Genomic DNA, 19,782 nt, shown 5'->3' with positions numbered 1-19,782 from the left:
TACCTGGCGAGTAGCAGTCCACATGGGGTAGTAAACAAGTGGTATTTGTGGCAGTAAAGCCCTCTCACTTTGAAATATGACAGATTTCCCCTTCTGTTCTTCAAATTCCATCTAGTTTGTTTCTAGCACTGTCATGATCTGAACTGAAAGTGCAGCTGAGCTGCAGCAGCACTGGAGCAATGCGTCTTGCATTTTTCAAGATGGTTTTGAACGTATGGCCCTGTGTTTACCGGCCTTTTTCAGTCCACTTCGCAACTAGAACTACTTTAGGTTTGGTTTTTACCCTCGTTTTCCCATGCCACTGTGCTGTTTCCTTGAGGTCTGAGAATCTGGTACACTTTTTCTGCTTTCTCCCTTTCTGCTTTTTTGTTACTACTTACACAAAGGTTTCTGGTTTAACTCATACTAGATCTGTTACATATGAGCACTGTATTCCTTCTCAGTGGGACCGTGCCATTTTTTTTTTCAGCAATGGTAGCTGTTCAACTGATGTTATTTTGGGTTGGTTTGGAGTGGAAGGTTGGCAGGTTGAGCTCCTTGTTCCATTTAGTTTAAGAATAGAAGGAATATAAAGGAAATTCTGTTACTGTTTATCCACCACCAGTACTGTAGCACTGAGGGATTGCAATGAATACCCTTCTGTATTTGTGTAGTGATCCCAGGCATGGAGAAAGGGAAACCTGGAATTCACTTCTGTGAGCTGGTGGCTGCTTCCCCAACACAGATCTATGCACCTGGGGAGCTGGCTGCACACCGCTCTAGCTGTGTTTCAGACACAAGCCAAGCTGTATGCAAAACAATGTCTGTGAAGTACTTCTGGATGAGGAGATAACAAAATGACACAAAGGGACACATGATTGAGCCATCCTCATAGGAGGAGACCGTGCTGCAGGATGATGTGGTAGAGGGCATGAGACAATGAGAGATGGTGTGAAGAAAAAGAGTAGAGGGAAAAACATTCAGCTTCTCCTTCCCATAGTTTTCCTGCCTTGCCAGCCCCTCCTAGAGCTCCCATCTCGCTTTGCAGGGCAGCAGTTGGCATCCTGTGTATTGTGATGATGGGAAGAGTTGGCATTGATGTAACCCTGAGCTGTTTGGGTTTCGATAGGAAAGACAATACAAGAGGAGCCCCTAGGCATGCTGTTGTTTAATTTGTAACAAAGTACCTATGTGTATTCACCCTCAGATGCCTTCAAGTGTATGTGTGGGATTTAGCAAACTAAGACGCTTATTATTCTGTGGGCTCAGACAGAGAAGTAACTCATTAATCTTATTTTTTAAGGCAAGATCTCCAAAGAGGATGGCAGTGAACAAGCTGGATCAGGCAGAGACCACTGCAGGTTCAGACGCACCGCCAGCCAAAAAACTGAAAGCGCATTGGAAATGTGCAAAATGTGGATTCACAACAGACATCAGTACTGAGTTTCAGGAGCACATACCTCAGCACAAGACAGACAGCTCCACATATCAGTGCTTGTTCTGTGGCTTGTGTTACACATCTCAAATCTCTCTGAACAGACACCTCTTCATTGTTCACAAAGTAAAAGATGAGGAGGAAGAAGAGGATGATGAGGAGCAAGAGGAGGGAGAAGAGGAGAGGGAGAAGCTACGAGCAGAGACGAATGAAAACGGACATGAGGGGTATAATGGCGAGATGATCACTACGGCGGAAGAAGGAGGCCTGGAATGCAAAGAGTGCAAAACTGACTCAGCTCTTTGTGAGCACAGGCAGACGTGTGGTGTGGAGGGTCCTCGCAGCACCTCTCAGAACAATCATTCGAAGTCTCTGAAGACTTAGAAGCAAAACAAAAACTTTTTGCTCTGTCGGGGTTTTTTTCTTTGGGGGTTTTTATTCAAAATACTTGGTGGGGATGGGACAAATCATCGAAACGTTCTATTGGTTTCTTGGGATGGACGTTGCTTTCCGTTAACTTCCATTTGTAAGGGAAATTTGGGAAGAAAAAAAAAAGTACCCTGCCATTGCATCCTGAGCACTAACTCTCTGCCAGCTCAGAGAGCTGAAAAGGGAAAGCAGGGCTGGAATCCTTCCTGGAGCTTGTCCAACTCCTGAGGATCAAGGAGCACTTTCTGCACCTGCAGTTCCCTAAAGATGAGCTTTCCTCCTTTGAGTGCACTGCCTCAGCCCCTGCCCACAGCCCCAGCTTTGCCTTCCCCATCTCCCTTTCTGTCTCCTTCTATTTATGACTTACGTTTCCCATTCTGCCTTTTTTTCATTCATTTTAATTCATAATGCTGTCTCAGCAGAGCACGCCTGTCAGGGCCGCACTGACTGACCTGAGATTTTCTGTGTTTAATGGGGACAGGCCTGGGTTGTACTCAAGCTTGCATTTAATTCACTATGCTGATAACAGTCATGTTTTCCAAAAGGTAATTTAATGAAGCATCCTAGTTCTTAATCACCCTGAAACAGAATAGCCCCTTCTTGGGAGAGCACAACCACAGTGAGAGGGAGGTGGATGGGTACAGCACTTCTCTGCGTTAAGGCATTATGGTCCCAAATACAAGACCTTCTCACCGGGGCCTGTGGGGTCCTGGCAGGGAGGCGGTGGGGGTTCCTACAAGGCTGGTCTACAAGCCACCATCCCATTGGCAGTGCTGCTCCCCTCCTGCCTCAGTTTTCCTTATCCCTTTGGAGACATTTATGTCCATGTAGTCATATTGACTCTGTCCGTGCCGTTTCCTCATTGTTTTCCCATCACACACGTTTCATGTAATATAATTATCTTCTAAACTTTTTTTTTTATGTTGAGTCAGAATCCTGCTCGTTATTGTTTACTATGACAATGTTTAAATAATTTAAGAACTATTTATCTTATTGCATATGAATTGCTCACTTTCTTGTCTCGATGTGTTTTGATACAAACAGTTTGGACTCTTTGTATTTTTTGATACTGTGTACATTAGCCTAGGGAATGTTTTACAAGGTAGCCTATGTAGAGTAACAATAGCAGGGGGCCCTCACTCCCAAGCCATCACATATCTATTTAACCTGCAGTGGCATTTGTGCCTTGCTATAATGTTTACTTCAAAGTATTTCAAATAAAAGCATCCAACAGTGCTCGTGGTGCCGTGTTTGCTTGCCGAGGGGAAGGCGGTGGGGCTGGAGGTGACTGGAGCTGGAGGGGCACTCCAGCCGGCGAACACAGGGCCACAGCCCGGAGATTCCTGCCTGCCTTATCCTCCGTGTCACCACGTGTTCCCTCCTCCTGCCAGCATCTCCTCCCCATCCCCTCCATCTCCTTGTTGTCATCTTCTGACCCTTCCAGCTGGGCGGCATTAACAGAGGGGGGCTGCTGGGCTGAAGGAGGGCTATGGAGACGGGCTGAGGAGCTGGGGGTGTTCAGCCTGGAGAAGGCTGCGGGAAGACCTTATTGTGGCCTTCCGGGCCTCGAGGGGAGCTTACAAGCAGCAGGGAGAGCGACTTGGTACGCAGGCAGATAGCGACAGGCACAAGGGGGGTGACGTTAAACTAACAGCGGGACGTGGAGGTGAGCAGCGAGGAGGACACCCAGAGGCGGCGAGGCGCAGGCAGTGCTGCCCAGAGCTGTGCTCCCCATCTCCGGAGGCGACGAGGACGCGGGTGGGCCCCGGGCAGCGCGGCGACAGGGCTGGGATCCCACGACTCCCCGATCCCATTTCCCTGCCCCTCCCCCCCTCCGGTTGGCTCCGCCCCCTTCCGCTGCCGCCCCCGGGGCCGCCTCGCTTTCCTCGAGCGGGGCCGGACCGGAAGCGGCTGAGCGCGCGGGCGGAAGCGGAAGCGGCGCGGGGCCGTCGCCGTAGTGCCCGCGATGTTGTCGCTGGATTTTCTGGACGATGTGCGGCGCATGAACAAGCGGCAGGTGTGCGGCGGGGCGGGCCGGGCCGAACCGGGCACCGCCAGGACCCGGCCGAGCCTGACCCCGCCGCCCCCTTCTCCTTCCCTCCCAGCTCTACTACCAGGTGCTGAACTTCGGCATGATCGTCTCGTCCGCCCTCATGATCTGGAAGGGGCTGATGGTGGTGACGGGCAGCGAGAGTCCCATCGTGGTGGTGCTGAGGTAACGGCGCGGCCGTGGCGGTGGAGGTGGGCGCGGTGCGGTTGGTGATGATGGCCGTGGCCGTGGCCGTGCTTTGGTGATGGCGGTGCCCGCCTGTCCGGCCCTCTGGGCGATGTTCTCTAGGGACGTGGCCCCTGCGAACTTCCCAGCTGGGAGGTCCTGGCTGGGCAGAGCCCATCTAAGGATCTCCAGTCTCAGTGGAAGACAAGGGAGAGGATGAATTATAGAATCATAGAATCGCAGGGTTGGAAAGGACCTACAAGATCATCTAGTCCACCTGTCCTCCCATTACCATTGCTACCACAAGCCACTAAACCATCTCTCGTAGCTCCTCATCCAGACACCTCTTGAGCACTGCCAGGGACAGCAACTCCACCACCTCCCTGAGCAGCCATTCCTCCGGTCCTGCTTGTTGCCTGGGAGAAGAGGCCAAGCCCCTCCTCACCACAACCTGCCTTCAGGAAGTTGTAGAGTGCAATGAGGTCTCCCCTGAGCCTCCTCTTCTCCAAACTAAACAATCCCAGCTCCCTCAGCCGCTCCTCATAAGACTTGTGCTCCAGACCCCTCACCAGTTTCACTGCCCTTCACTGGACACGTTCCAGGGCCTCAATGTCTTTATTGGAGTGAGGACCCCAGAACTGAACACAAACTTGAGGTGCTGCCTCACCAGTGCTGAATACAGAAGGATGATCACCTCCCTGCTGCTGGTCACACTATTTCTAATACAGGCCAGGATGCCATTGGCCCTCTTGGCCACCTGGGCACACTGTCGGCTCATGTCCAGCCAAGCATCAACCAACACTCCCAGGTCCCTTTCCTCTTCACAGTCATCCAGCCACTCAATCCTAAGCCTATAGAGCTGCATGGGGTTATTGTGGCCAAAGTGCATGACCCAGCACTTGACCTTGTTAACCTCATCCCATTCAACTCAGCCCAGCAATCCAGCCCGTCCAGATCCCACTGAAGGGCCTCCCTACCCTCAGGCAGATCAACACCACCTCCCAGCTTGGTGTCATCTGCAGACTTACTGAGAGTACACTCAATCTCTCATCTAGGTCATTAATGAGGATATTAAACAAGATGGGCCCCAGTACCGACCCCTGGGGGACACCACTTGTAATGGGTCACCAGCTGGACTTACCTCCATTAACCACTACCCGTTGGGCACGGCCCTCTAGCCAGCTCCTTACCCAAAGGAGGGTAGACCTGTCCAGGCCACGAACAGCCAGTTTCCTCAGGAGAATACTGTGAGAGACTGTGTCAAAGGCTTTGCTGAAGTCTAGGTAGACTACATCGACAGGCTTTCCCTCATCTACCAGTCTGGTCTGGTCACCAGTCGTAGAAGGAAATGAGGTTGGTCGAGCAGGACCTGCCTTTCATGAACCCGTGCTGGCTGGACCTGATCCCCCGGACACCACGCATATGCCATGTGATCTCAGCCAAGGTGATTTGTTCCATAACTTCCCCTGGTACTGAGGGCAGTCTGACAGGCCTGTAGTTCCCTGGATCCTCCTTACGGCCCTTCTTGTAGATTGGAGTCACACTGTCAAGCCTCCAACCCTCCAGCTCCCTCAGCACCCGAGGGTGGAACCCGTCCGGTCCCATGGGCCTGTGACAGTCCAGGTGGAGGAGGAGCTCTTTAACTGTCTGCACCTGAATCACTGGGGGTGTATTCTGCGTTCCATCCCAGACTACCAGGTCAGGGCGTAAAGGGCCCTGAGGATAACTGGTCTGCCAGATGTAAAGAAGGCGCTGAGGACCTCAGCCTTCTCCTTATCCTCACTGGACACTTTTCCCCACTGCATCAAGTGAAGGGTGGACACTTTCCTTGGTTCTTCTCTTACCATTGATATACTTGTAAAAGGTCTCCTTATTCTCTTTTACTGTAGAGGCCAATCTAAATTAGAGTCGGGCTTTTGCCTTCCTAACTTCCTCCCTGCACACCTTAGCAACTTCCTTATAATCTCCCCAAGTATCCTGTCCCTGCTTCCAGAGGACATAGACTCTTTTTCTTCTGGAGTCTCAACAATAGTTCCTGGTTCATCCACACCGTCTTCCCCTACATCTCACCTTGTGGCATTCAGGGACAGCCTGTTCTTGTGCCTTTAAGATTTCTACTTTGAGGAGTGTCCAGGCTTCCTGGACCCTCTTACCCTTAAGGAGCAACTCCCAAGATACCCCTGCAAGAAGCGTCCTGAGCTGGCCAAAGTCCACCCTCTGGAAGTTCAAGAGAGCAGTTTTGCTGGTCACAAAATGCCTGAAGGGATGGGACAGGTGCTGCTCAGTGGTGCTGGTGTGAGGACAAGAGGCGCTGAGCACAAACTGGAGCACAGGAGGTTCAGTTTGACCATCAACCTGCATTGTGCAGGTGATGGAGTACTGACATAGGCTGCCCAGAGGGGCTGTGGAGTCTCTGTGGGGATGTTCAGAAATCACCTTTTATGTGACCGTTTCTCTCTGGGTGTCCATGCTGGGCAGGTCTGGGCCAGATGGACACCGGGCTTCCCTCCAACCTCAGCTGTTTGGTGGTTCTGTGAAGCTTGAAGGCGAAACTTACCACCTTGTGTAAAAATAGCATCTTCTGTTTCTGTCAGCTGTTGAATATGCATATTGAAGGGGTGGTCCTGGAGGAGGGACTGAAGGAACTAGAGGACACTGAAGAGCTCAAGTGCTTCTGAGTTCTGTCCAACCTTGTGGAGAAACACTTGGCAGCATGGGTGAGGCATGGAAAAGGAAGACCTGGTATTGGCGATGGATGCACTGCTTGGGGCATTACTGCATGAAAGCAGTGTTTGTGGCAGGGACTGCCTTGTCACTGAGGCTGCAGCACATCCCACTGTAGAGGCCATAGCAGCAGAGCATTGCAGCACAGTTACTTCTTGTTGCTGCTTCGTGAATGGTTGCAGAACGCAATGACTCTTGATTAATGAACAAAGAGGTTGATGTCTTTGAGATGCTAGCAGATAAATTCTTACAGGGAAGAGGTTTTTTTTTTTAAATAGGGCCTGACTTGCCACTATGATGAGTGTTATTACATGTTATGTTGTATCCTCATTGCTATCCATTAACTGTGTTTTTCACAGCTGCTTATTTTTTTTTCCCTGGTCTTCTAGTTAGCTAGGAGAAAGGGAGCTAAGCCATACCCTCATACATGTGTGGCTGAAAATAAGGGATATCACCATAACTGGATATGTTTCAGATGTTGTGTGTTGCCTTGCAAAAGCATGATGCCATGGGTACCACCCATGGTATGCCCTACTTGTGTCTTCCTTTCTGGGTCAGATTCCTCCTGGGTGGAGTTCTTGGGCAGTGACTGGGTGCTCCATGGGTATCAGTGCGTTTTTACGTCATGGTTAATTACCGCATGCCATTTAACAAGGCTCAAAAAGAAACGACTTAAAAGCAAGTGGCAGTCTTGATGGATCCCTTGAAGCTCAGGGGAGATGTTTTGTGCTGCTCTTCCCAGTGAGTAAGATGTGGGCCGTTAGGTCACATCCTCTCTTCTTATCTCCTGAACAGCAGCTTCTCTACTGTCTTGAGATAAAACAGTTAAAGTTCATTGTTTCCTGTTGTATTGCATTATTTATTTGGAATTAGGAAGGTTAAGTATTCGGTAACAATTGCCATTTACCAGACAGGAGAAAAACAACTTGAATAGCAGTGTCTGAAATGAGATAGTTAAGCAAAGCGATGAATAAAGAATTTTTAGCACGTTCGGTCTGTTTGTTCCAGATGGGAACATAAGAGCCCATGTGTTTTCAGCGCTTTGTTCTCAAGGACTGTCTATCTACCTGTGAAAAAATAAAATGTAAAAGCTCCCTCTCCACCACTGCAGCATTGCCAGCATAGCACAATGAATTCAGTGCTTGGAGTGAAGATGCTGCTCGTTGCCAGCCCTGTTATGAAGAAGGGAGCATAAAGACTTTCCTGTTGGTATGATTTTAACCCTCACCACTGGCGGTGATCTTTTTCCACCATGTCCAAGTTGCTGCTGGTATAGAGACAGAAAATCCGAATGGAATAGGGATTATACGCATGCCAGTTCTCCAAGTCTGTGCCATTATGTTAGGCATTCTTCTTTAAGGACACTGCAAGCTTTCTCTTAATAGGCTATAAATGTTGAAGCCTGATTCTTGGTGTTTAAATACTGCTCAGTTGTTCCTCTTCTTTTTTTCAGTGGAAGCATGGAGCCTGCGTTTCACAGAGGAGATCTCCTGTTCCTAACAAACCGAATTGAAGATCCAATCAGAGTGGGAGAAATTGTGGTCTTTAGGATAGAAGGAAGGGAAATTCCTATAGTCCATCGTGTCCTGAAAATTCACGAGAAGTATGTTAAGAGTTCTGGGGGGCTTCTATTGCAGTTGTTGAATTAGTTGTCTTTTTCCTCATCTCCTTGGTTAAGTGAATGTGTGGGACTTCATTGAAGAGCTATCCAAGTGTTGTAGGAAGCAGCAGTCCAGATCTATCCCCTTTGGTTTTCTTATGAATATCAGCTGCAGAGCTCCCAAACTGGGGAGTCTGTCCCTGTATCCTGAACTCATTCTGTCATGTAGCATCTCCTGTCATTTCCATCCCAAATTGCCTCTTAACTTTGCTGTGTTGTCTCCTCTAGGTATGGATACAGTGGGTGTGTTAAGTGACTATCAAAGTAAAACTTTATGTATAAAGAGCATTTTCAGTGCAGCATGCACCATTTTAAATTTTGAGTGACCTAACCAGGGGCAGGGTGATTTTTGTACAGAGTTTTCTTCTCTGTAGGAATCATTGTAGCACCATTATGCTCAGAGTATCTAGATGGACTGCTCTATCCTTTGTATTCAAAATCTTGAGCAGGGTGCATGTCTGAAGGATTGAAAGAAACAGTCATTCAGTTTGATTACTGAACAGGGTATGGTTTTCCAAGCAAGACTTTCTCTTCAGTTGTGAGCCTTCTTATTTGTCTGTTTTGAAGTACCTGGGACTGCTCAAGGTCAGCAGTCAGTGAGGATGAGATCCCTGTGAGAGATGTGAGCAAAAGCTACTCCTTGAACTGAATCCCTGTTCCTTCAGGCCAGCTCTGAGAAGAGATCTGAATGTGTAACCCTATTTGAATGGGGTCCCAGCATCTTTTTGCTGAGTAAATGCCTACTGCATTAGGAATGAACTGGAGCTGTACCAAGGCTCAGAGATCCATTTTTAGATTTAATGTATCACTTGCATTATATGTAAAGGTGGCATTCAAGGGTTATCATAGAATAGAATGGCTTAGATTGGAAAGGACCTCAAGGACCACAAACTCCAACCCTCCTGCTGCAGGCAGGGCCACCAACCTTCATATCTAATACTAGACCAGGCTGCCCAGGGCCCCATCCAACCTGGCCTTCCAGGGACAGGACATCCACAGCCTCTCTGGGTTGCTGTAAACCAATGAGGTTGAAGTGATAGAGGTTCTCCCTCAAGCATTTGTGGCAGCCACAGCTGCTGGCACATCTAGACTGCTCTCTTGGCCAAACTCAAGCTCAACCAGCTTCATGCACATAAATAGTTTGGCTAAAATCTTGACTGCGAGAGTGTTGTAGGCATAGCAGATTGTTTGCTGTACATATTGATTCTACCCCCAAAACCTATAGTGGGTTAATTGTTTTTCAAAGTATTGGTTCTTGATAGCATTAATTTAAAAAATAAGGTTGGTATAGGCAGTTAATCTGCTATCTAACACTGCTCACACACTTTTTGAGATGTCTTGGGAACTCTTTTAAGTGAAATACTACTTTCCTTCTCCCTTATTGCATGCAAAAGTCTCATCTGGGCTCCAGTGCTGCTGCTTGGACTGGTGATTGAAGAGGTAAGAAAAGTCAGGGTATTCTCTGTCTGCTTTCAGCCACTTTTTGGGAAGGAGAAGCAGAAACATGCTCTCAGTGTAACAGTTTGTCTCCAGACATTCTTCACCCTGTTTTTTGCCTGGCTTTATCTAGGCACTAGGTATCGAGTGCTTTTTTGTTTTTATTTTTTAAAGTGGAACCGTAGTACAAATCCTAGGTTTTTTTGAAGTCAAGCCATTCTTCAGTATTTTTGATTGCATTAAAACAAACAAACAAACAAAAACACACAAATTTGATCCTTATGTTAGTAAGAATAAAACCGAAAAATGAGTACTGTGGCCTGAAGCTGAGCATTGGAGGCAACTCATACTTTGAGGTATCAGTTGCTTCTCTCATTAGTTGAAGAATATTTTTCTGGTGATGGTTGTGAATTTAGGAATTTCCTCTGGATGGCTGGAGTCCAGTTTGTCTCTGTAGTTATGGGCTGAGAATGAAAATAATGAACAGACTCTGTGAAAGCTAACAAGAGCGTCAAAATGAAGAAAAACAGAATACCCTGTTGTCTGCTGTTTTGTGGCAACTGGGGTTCCAGTTCATGTCAGTATTGTTTCAATGATAAAAGCTTTTTCTACTTGCTAGATTTTTCTTCATTGTTCAGCATGAAATTCAGTTCGTTCCTTATCACTAAACGCAGTCTGCCATCAAAACTGACACAGTGGTTGTGCAGGAGGGCCAGCCTGGCTTTCTTTTCTTTCCAACAGCAGAACAACTCTGCTGTGGGCTTCTCACACAGGTTCGTGATACAGCACAGAAGCGATTCAGTAAGATGGTGTGCTCCTACACCGTCAGTCTTCACAAATGAAACTCTATTATCTGTGTGAATGGGAACTGTTGAGTCGCAGCCTGAGCCTCTGATTGACCACCTGAGGTGAGCAGTGGGTCAGCTGTGGGAGCACAGGTGAAGGTGATTCAGCTGTGTGACCAGAAGGGGTGGAGCCTGGCTGTACCTCTCCTAGACCCCATTTAATGGCTGACTGCCACTGGGGATGGCTCTCTTTCTGGAGATTGCTCCCTGTAGAGTTTTCTCTGAGAACCTACAACACCAGTAAGCATTTCATTTATCTTCGATTATCTCTTTCCACCACAATAATCTTTCTAATTACACAACCTGTAAAATACCATCCTAACCACACCACTCTGCTAACTGTACGTTTGTTGATTGTAAACTGTGCCTTTGGGTATCTTTGGTTTTTTCCAGACTCTGTAAGTAAGCTGATGGGTTTTTGCTATTTCCGTACTGTGAGCCAGATGTGCTTTGAAGAAAGATCTGTTCTATTTTTTCCCTCTTTTCCCTTCCAAGGCTCTCCTATCATGTAACACAGATTGTTGTTTGGCTGTGATGAAAACAGCAGGGGCTCGAGGATCCACGTGCTTTCCTGTACAATTCTTGACCTGTTGTTTCTCTGAGGAAGCCAACAGAATTGACAGCAGGAATGCTCCTGCTTGGCATCTGCCTCCACATACCACAGGGAGGCAGTGGGGATGGCCAGTACCCAAGCAGTGGCACCGACCGCTGCTTTGAAACAGGTGTTGCTGGCTGTCCATCTAGCCAGGTGGAAATGCTTGGAGAAGGGAGTAAAACAATATGTAAAGCAAGACAGCACTGTTTCCAGGTCAGAGCAACAGTTCAACTACTCTGGATCCTGGTTCTGATGAGTTAATGAAGGAAGAGTTAGTTAAAGGAAGGATTAAATTAGAAGAAATGAAAGACTAAAATGAATGGAAGAATTAAAGACCAAAGAGAACATACAGCAATAATTTCCGTGCTTTCTGTAAAATATGGTTTCAATCGAGATTTGATAGTTCTGTATTAGTAGCCCCATTTTCATTTTGATGTGGGTATCTGGTCATTTAATGATGTCATTCTTTGCCATCCCAAATACTCTGTCATTGAGATACAGTTCAGTTTGTACCTGTTACCACTGATTTTGTTGGTATCTGGGTGCTGTATGAGAAGAGGCAGTGAAAAGCTGTTTGTAGCTCTCAGTGTCACTTACATGGAACTGCTGTCATATCTCCTGTCAGTTCTGTCATTTCCAGGCTGAAGAGCCTTGGTCTTTTCTTTGCACAGAAGTGGTTCCAGACCTTATTAACCATTTCTGAACCTTCGCCAGGTCTTCTCTCCAAAAGGGATGTAGAGAGTTCAGAGCTTTCAAGATGTAGGCACATCCTGGGTTCATGTCATATCATAAAGGGATTGTTTGTTCTGTTTTGTCCCTTTTTCCTAATAATTTCTGTGTTTCAGCTTGTTCCTGACCACTGCTGAGTAGAACAGTATGCTCCAGAGCCTCTTTTTCATATAATCATAGAATGGTTCAAGTTGGAGGGGACTTTTAAGATCACCTAGTTCCAACCCCTCTGCCATGGACAGGGTTGCCAGCCACTAGATGAGGCTGCCCAGGATCCCCTCAAACCTGGCCTTGGATGCCTGTAGGGATGGGGCATCCACAACCTCTCTGAGTAATCTGTTCCGGTGCCTCAGCACCCTCTGAGTGAAAATCTCCTGTGTTTTAGTTTAAAGCCATTCCTTGCCCTATTGCTGTCAAACCATGTAAAGTCAGTCCCCTTCCTGCCTATAAGTTCCCCTCAAGTCCTGAAAGGCCACATTGAGGTCTCCCCGCAGCCTTCTCTTCTCCAAGCTGAACACCCCCAGCTCCTCAGCCTGTCTCCATAGCAGAGGTGCTGCGGCCCTCGGAGCATCTCCATGCCCTCCTCTGGCTGCACTGCATATTCTGTATGGTAGTACAGAGCCCAGAACTCAGCATTTGTATAGAATGGAAGAGGGGCACAAGAGAGGTCAAATGCATAGGCACAGTAGCTGCACCTTCACTGGAAATGGCTGGTTCTGTTCTTAAACCCAGCAGGAAAGGTTGCCTGGTGCCAGAATTCATTCTTCTGTTTGCATTTTTTTTTCCCCAAACACAGTCTTCTTTCCTTTGCGTTCAACAGTTTCCCTCTTTCATCCTGCTTGAACATCTAGGACATATTTGCTTTTAGTATCTTTGTGTTAGTCTCAATATGGTTATTCTAGTACAGCTGTAAAGAAGTTCTTTGACTTATCTTTCTGACTTATCTTTGCCAGGCAAAATGGCGACATCAAATTTTTGACAAAGGGAGACAATAATGCTGTGGATGACAGAGGGCTGTACAAACGAGGGCAGCACTGGCTGGAGAAGAAGGATGTAGTAGGAAGAGCAAGAGGGTAAGTAGAGCTGAGAAAAATGCAGCTTTTCGTAGCTCTTCCCCAGTGCTGCCTGTTAATCTCCCTCTCCCAATGAATCCCACTGGATTTTTGTGACCTGCATGAAAGCATTCCAGCTGGTACCATGGAGAGTTAAAAGACAAATGTAGTTGAGTTCTGAGCTTGGCCCAAGTGAAGGCATCAAGCTGTGAGCTGCATCATGAGATTTTGGTGCTAAACACCAATGGAAAGGCAGTGTGTGCTCAGGCCTTAAGGAACAGTGAGAATTTGTGTCAGAATTATTTTTGCAAGTCACAGTCCTTCCAGGCACAAGAGAACTGAACTTCTAATGTGGAACCCCTGTGCTCATGATAAGGTTCTCAAGTGGTGCAGGTTTTCAGCAGAGCTGTTAGAAGCCTGACAGCCTATTTGCTCAGTAATTCCTTCCTCATGGGAGGAAAAAACCACTTGTGTCCAATCTTCATATCTTGCCTGGCCCCTTTTTGTTGAAGTTCTCTTTCTTCTTAAGGACCTTCTTTCAATTAGACAGGACAGTTCAAGTACCCAGATGTAATCTGTGCTTCATCTTCCTGATAACTGCGTGTGCACACACACAAAATTCCACCATTAAGCATTTTTTTTGTATTCCAAATCATGCATAAGAATGTCACTTTAATTAATTAACTTTAATTAATCTTTTCCTAGCACTGCTGAATTAGGTTCAATTGCCACAAGGCACCACTGGGCCTTGAGCACCAAGAAGGTTGATGCTGACATAGGAACAAATCACCAGCTACACTAGCAGAGCTTATGTGTACCCTTGAATACTCTTTTTAATTATTATTTTTTTAATGATAGAATCTTTATTCTTGTAGGTTTGTGCCCTATATTGGAATAGTGACCATCTTAATGAATGATTACCCAAAATTTAAGGTAAGAGTTCTTTCATTTTCTCCCCGACCAGCTGAGAACTTTATGAGAACTCATAAAGTTACTTTATGAGAACTTTATATGCTTGGGCAGAACTGTTTGCCCAGTACTTCTGATCTTGTTGCTGCATCTTTAGAGATGAGTGTGCACTCTTTGTCTCTTCTGCTTTATCTTACAGTATGCAGTCCTCTTTCTACTGGGTTTATTTGTGCTGGTCCATCGAGAGTAGCCTGTTGCACTGAAGTACGTAGTGAAGATTCCATGGATTTTGTAGATGAATGTTTTAAGTAGAAGATGATGGTCCGATGTGCCGGGAGGAAGAAGAAAACGTACATTTCAAAGCTTCTTTCCAGTTTGGGTTTGTTTTGTTTTTTACTGCCTAAGGGTGAATGTTTGTCACAGTATTTCCAATGGTTTGTCACATTTTAGCATTTTTAGTGAGTTTTTTATATTAAAACTTTAAGCCAAACTGTTCAGTGTTTGTACTTTGAAGCTGAGCTTCCTCTCCAAGTGCCTTCAGGACTGTGTCCTTTTAGTCTGTGCCTCCGCTGGGCAAGCGTGACCTCTCCCCTAGCTGACTGAACTGTCAAAGTGATCTGTGGAGGTGATGGTTTTTTTCCAATTTAGAACTGGAATAAAGATTTTGCATCTTGCCCAGCATCTTGACACGTTCTTCGTTATTGCCCAGCCTCGTTGCCAAGTTTCCCCAGGGAAGGGGGTAGGCTTTGTCATTGCAAATGGACTCCTAGAGCCCAGTGAATTATGTTATCCTCTCCTTTAAGAGTAGCAGCTGCTCCTCTCCTTTCTTTAAGCAGTCCTGAGCTGTAGTATTCAGTTTTTCTATGTTACTGTAAATCACACTGAAATAGTCTGCTTCAGGACTGTAAGGTGATCTGGGCAGAAGATAGCAAAGAATTAGTCCTAGGTAATAGAAGATTTGGGAGGGGAAACAGCCATGGCTGTTTGGCAGGGATGAGTTTAGTAGGATGCAAGTGTTGAGTTTTTTGGTTGTTGTTTTTGCATTTTGGAAAGAGGATTAGGGTCCCCATAGCTGGTCACATCTTACAGCTCATGTCAAAGCTACTTTTTGTCTGAACCCTCACTACCCAGAGGTTTTAAAGAAGCTGCCTCTTGTCGTCACATGCAGCAGCTTGTTTTGTGAGCTTCTTGGTCTGGTTAGTGATCTTGTTTGTGTGGATGTGGTGTCAGAGGAGAATCCAAGACACAAGGCAGAAGCTCTGGAGTATCTGCCTCTATGCACTTATACTGATTGTGTGACCATTGTAACTTGCATCTGTGCTGTCTATGCTGACTACTGGAAAGATTTTACTTCCCCTTCATTAGCACAAATCTTCACAAGAACAGGCATTGGGATCGTGGTGCCTTTGCTGCCTCCAGCTGAGGCTGCCTGACCCTTCTTGTGCAGTTGTCCCTAGTTGTGTTGCTTGGCATCAGGAGCAAAGCTTTCCTTGCCTGTGTTGTCCCAGGATTGACAGCTCTCCTCTTGATCTTGCAAAACCTACCAGCAGTTCAAGGCCACTGTGTGTTACTTCAGTTGCATTTCACTGCATCCTTTATTCTCTTCTTCTGACTGCTCCCACATTGCCCAGCAACAGGGATTATTGAAGGTGATTACTGCTGTCACACACACAGCTCGTGTAGGGTAAAGCAGTCTGGAAGGGCAGACCTCATTTATGTTCTATTTTTGTTTTCTTGCATATGTACCTTGTTACGCTTGTGCAATCTATAGAGGTGTGATGTCCATGAGGCCATTTTGTGTAATGCTCAGCAGCTGTGCTGACCTGCTGTATCCCCACCTGAACAGAGCCAGTTGGTTTAACTGTGTGGTTTGTTGCCCAAGTAGAATCATAAGATCCTTAGATCTATTCCCTTTGAGAAGGGACCTCTGAAGGCCATCTAATCCAACTCCCCTGCAGTGCACAGGGACACCACAGCCAGTTCAGGCTGCCTAGGGCCTGATCCGGCCTCACCTTGAAAGTCTCCAGGAATGGGGCACAACTACAACTCAGGGCAACCTGTTCCAGCGCCTCATCGCCCTCACTGTAAAAGATTTTTTCCTTGTATCTAACCTAGATCTTTCTTCTTCGAGCTTGAAGATATTTTCCCTTGTTCTATCAAAACAGATCCTGCTAAAGAGTCTCCCCTTCTTTCCTGTAGCTCCCCTTTAGATACTGACAGGCTGCTATCAGGTCACCTCACAGCCTCCTTTTTGTGGCCTTCCTCTGGATGTACTCTAGCAGGTCCTTGTGTCTTCTGTACTGAGGGCTCCCCATCTGGATGCAGCACTCCAGGTGAGGCCTCACAGTGCAGAGTAGAGGGGCAGGATCACCTCCCTTGCCCTGCTGGCCACGCTTCTTTTGATGCAGCCCAGGATATGGTTGGCTTTCTGGGCTGTGAGGGCACATTGCTGACTCATGTCCAGCTGCCATCCACCAGTACCTTCAGGCAGGGCTGCACTCAGTGCTTTCATCCCCCAGCTTGTATCATTAGTGGGGGTTACCTTGACCCAGATGCAGACCTTGCACTTGGGTTTCTTGAACCTCATGAGGTTCTCCCGGGCCCACTGCTCAACCTGTCTAAATCCCTCTGGATGGCACCCTGTTCCTCTGGTGTGCAACCCAAAACTTGGTGTCATCAGCAAACTTGCTGAGGGCGCACTCAAACCCCGCTGTCAGTGTCACTGATAAAGATATTAGAATATCAGTACCAGAACTGACCCCTGGGGGACAGCACTCACCACCAATCTCCATCCAGACATTGAACCGCTGACTGCTGCTTTTTGGACTCAATCCTGCCACCAGTTCTTCATCCACTGAACAGTGCACCCATCAAGTCCATATCTTTACAATTTGGAGAGAAGGATGTTGTGAAGTGAAGCAAAAAAATTGTATTTGGGCACTGCATACAGTCTACAAACAGACTCAGCTGCCAGCAACAAGCCTTGTGCCTGCAGCCCTTTGAGTAATCCTAAATTACTAAGAAAAAAACAGTAATAAAAAGTTGCATTTGCCATGTGCCAGTTTTCTTGGAGCACTTGAGAAAAGAATTTGGATACAGTTTGTCAAAATATTGGAGTGAGGGATGGGATGTTTTGTCCTGTCCAGCCCGGGCAGCAGTGAGACAGGCAGAAAATGTCTTTGAGGGCTACTGCCAACATGGAGCACCTTCCCAAGGACTTTGGAGCAATGTTTCTGCATTTGAAAGTAGCACTGATGCTGGGTCTGCATTCCCTGCTTTGCTTTTGTCTTGAACTGGTTTTTGAATTCATTTAAGTTTATTTTAACTTGAGATCATATGAAGGGCTCAGTTGAGCTCTTCTGAATTCTGCTAATCAACGTCTCTCAGTGAAAACTTGCTGGAGCTGCTGCAGGTGCTGTACTCTGAGTTCTCTCACTTCCACACCTCACAGCAGCAGTTGTGTTGCTGTCACTGAGTTAATTAAACAAAACAAAACAAAACAAAAAAAAAAGGAGGGGGGTAAAACACAAAGGGTTTCTGATTGTAAGGGATGCAGAATTAGCTCTCAAAGAGCACCTGATGAACCCCAGCTCCATGAGATGAGAAACGGTCCTTTTAGATGTCTGGAAATGGAGATGTACCAAGACGTACCAGCCCTGCCTGCAGCACGGTCCCCCCGCTGGCGATGCCGGCTACTGGCAGCAGGTGTCAGCAGTCAGCGCGGCTGAGGATGCGCTCCCTGCGGATCTGGGTGTAGGAAGGCGTTTCCCGGCTTTGCACTTGCATGGTGGCCCGCAAATAAGCAGGAAGAGTTTGAAAAGTGCAGGGTGTTTTGGGTTAAGTGGGGGATAGTTCCAGCCCAGCTTTAGTGCTTGTCGGGGCTGTGGTATGATTTGGGAAATGACCTCTACAGGCCATCTGCTGCCTCTTCAAAGCTTGATGTAGCTGAGAACGTGGTTTTATGTTATCTGAAGCCATGAAACGAGGTGTTGGCTCTAATAGGAGTGAGGATTCGCACAACGAATCCACTTGCAGCTCCAACACCCACAAACTCCTGTGCTACCTCCCATATCACCTTCTGTATCCCTCTAACACCTCTCTTGCCACTGCAGGAAGGGAAGATGGTGGGGATGAGCCTGCAGAGGCTGCAAAGCGGGAGCGTGGGGGCAGGATGACAAAGAGCCGATGCTAGCTCCATTCCCCAACTCTTATTCTGCTTTGCAGAGCAGAAAAGCTATGGAGCATACAGGATCTCCGGTTCAGCTGGTTGCTAATGCTGAAAAATCTGTCGAGTGCCGCCGTGCTCCAACAGAGCCAGGGGTTTTGCTGTTTGGATGGGCCGAGGCTTTGTGTTTTATTTCAGTTTTATTCTTTTTTTAAAGGTGAAGCTGCTGCAGGAAAGCCTTCGAGGCTTAAGGATCTCTGGGTGGCTTAGGAAACACGGAGACCTTTGTGTCACAACAGGAATGGGATTTGTTTGTAAAGCATGTGGGTGTTGAAAGGTCTGGTTTATAAAGACAGAAAACAAAAAAACAACGGGGGGAAAAATTCAGCCTGGGCTAAGACTGCCACGGGCTCTGTTGTGGTTACAGCCAAACACAGCAGATTTTCTGGTAGACAATGTCATTGTCTAATTACTGCTTGATGACATCCGCAGTTCAGGGCGCAGCTCAGCATCCAGTGCACGGATTCCGTCAGGGGCAGAAGCTGCCTCAGAGCAAATCAATGCTGCAGTGTTTCTGATCATTGCTACAGTTCTGAGGCTTGACTCTTTTTTTCACATCAAAGGCATACAAGCAAGTATGATGGATGGGCAGTGAGCTGTAAGGAGTAACGTGCCGAAAATTGAAGCTCTTTGAAATTAAGGCTGTCTTTGTGTGTTTATGATGCCTGAATGCACAGTCATCGGTTAAACAGCGATGAGTATTACCTGTTTTCCTCTAGATCTGTCACTGCATATTGCTTAAGCAGGGAGTTTCTAGGGACTGCATTTGTAAGACAATTGGCTCATGCTTTCCTTAATAAAACTGGATGATCTCATGGTGGTTTTACTGCCTTTATAATCAGAACACGTCAACCTTATGTTTTCCAAGGAGAAGCTGTAAGGCAAAGCCTTATCTGTGCATGGTTAGGAGACCACTTCTTGCTGGAGAAGCACACAGTGGCAAACCCAGCATACAGCTCCCAGGATGAGCCTAACAGGGATGCCAAGGGAGGGGAGGTGGCTTAGGCAGAGGTGTCTCCTCTGCTGCAGCAGGAGAAACACAGAGCAGCCGTGTTCATCGCCCCGGCTAAAGGCCAGTACAGCACGGGTGACTCAGGGGCTGAATCAGAGGAGGGGGTGTTCTGGTTCCGGTCTTCTGACTGCCAGGTGCACCCAGGCAGCCACAAGCTTCAGCTCCCATCCGTGTCAGCAGCTCCTGGCACTGCTCAGTGCCCTGTAGATGGCTGGTCCGCTCAACTTAGCTCTGGGGAAGCAGCACCTATATTGCATCTTAAGGCAGTTTCCTGCCTCCTTTGCCTTCTGCTCTCCCTTGCAGTGATTCCATCCCTTTCTGATCATGGGGCTGTTCATGCTCGTGTTCATTTCTAATAGGTCTTCTGAATGTTTGATCAAGCAGAGTTCCCCAAGCCTTGGAGGAAATCAAAACTGCGCACAGATCTGTCTAATTAGAGACAGATTAGAAATGCACCCTGTATGATCCAGGGTGACACAACCATGCTCTCTTGCTCCTTCTCTCTCTGCCTAGCTCCACATCTCTTGACTTTTCTG

General features: G+C 47.2%; 2 protein-coding genes across 2 annotated transcripts in view; both read left to right on the top strand.

The window, feature by feature from the left end:
• ZNF592 (zinc finger protein 592) overlaps positions 1 to 3,079 on the top strand; it is a 35,881-nt gene extending 32,802 nt beyond the window's left edge. The window contains exon 10 of the mRNA XM_072345340.1: positions 1,283 to 3,079. Within this exon, the coding sequence (XP_072201441.1) occupies positions 1,283 to 1,798 (516 nt within the window). The 3' untranslated portion in view covers positions 1,799 to 3,079. The remainder of the gene's footprint in view (positions 1 to 1,282) is intronic.
• A 518-nt stretch (positions 3,080 to 3,597) lies between these two features.
• SEC11A (SEC11 homolog A, signal peptidase complex subunit) lies at positions 3,598 to 17,491 on the top strand. The gene is made up of 6 exons (XM_072345342.1): positions 3,598 to 3,860; positions 3,949 to 4,058; positions 8,236 to 8,385; positions 13,002 to 13,121; positions 13,976 to 14,033; positions 14,209 to 17,491. Exons 1-6 carry the CDS (start codon positions 3,810 to 3,812, stop codon positions 14,257 to 14,259), a joined length of 540 nt encoding a protein of 179 aa, XP_072201443.1. The 5' UTR covers positions 3,598 to 3,809; the 3' UTR covers positions 14,260 to 17,491.
• The last annotated feature ends 2,291 nt before the right edge of the window (positions 17,492 to 19,782 follow it).

Source organism: Excalfactoria chinensis, chromosome 10 (assembly GCF_039878825.1).
Source record: "Excalfactoria chinensis isolate bCotChi1 chromosome 10, bCotChi1.hap2, whole genome shotgun sequence".
In the NCBI taxonomy this organism is placed as follows: Eukaryota; Metazoa; Chordata; class Aves; order Galliformes; family Phasianidae; genus Excalfactoria; species Excalfactoria chinensis.
This window is presented reverse-complemented; position numbering and strand designations above follow the sequence as displayed.

What these genes read in the sequence shown, in the direction of transcription:
- SEC11A (XM_072345342.1), top strand. Translation starts at nt 3,810, where the DNA reads ATGTTGTCGCTGGATTTTCTGGACGATGTGCGGCGCATGAACAAGCGG. An exon ending in CCCATCGTGGTGGTGCTGAG is followed by an intron (nt 4,059 to 8,235) that starts GTAACGGCGCGG and finishes TCTTTTTTTCAG; the next exon opens with TGGAAGCATGGAGCCTGCGT. An exon ending in GTCCTGAAAATTCACGAGAA is followed by an intron (nt 8,386 to 13,001) that starts GTATGTTAAGAG and finishes TATCTTTGCCAG; the next exon opens with GCAAAATGGCGACATCAAAT.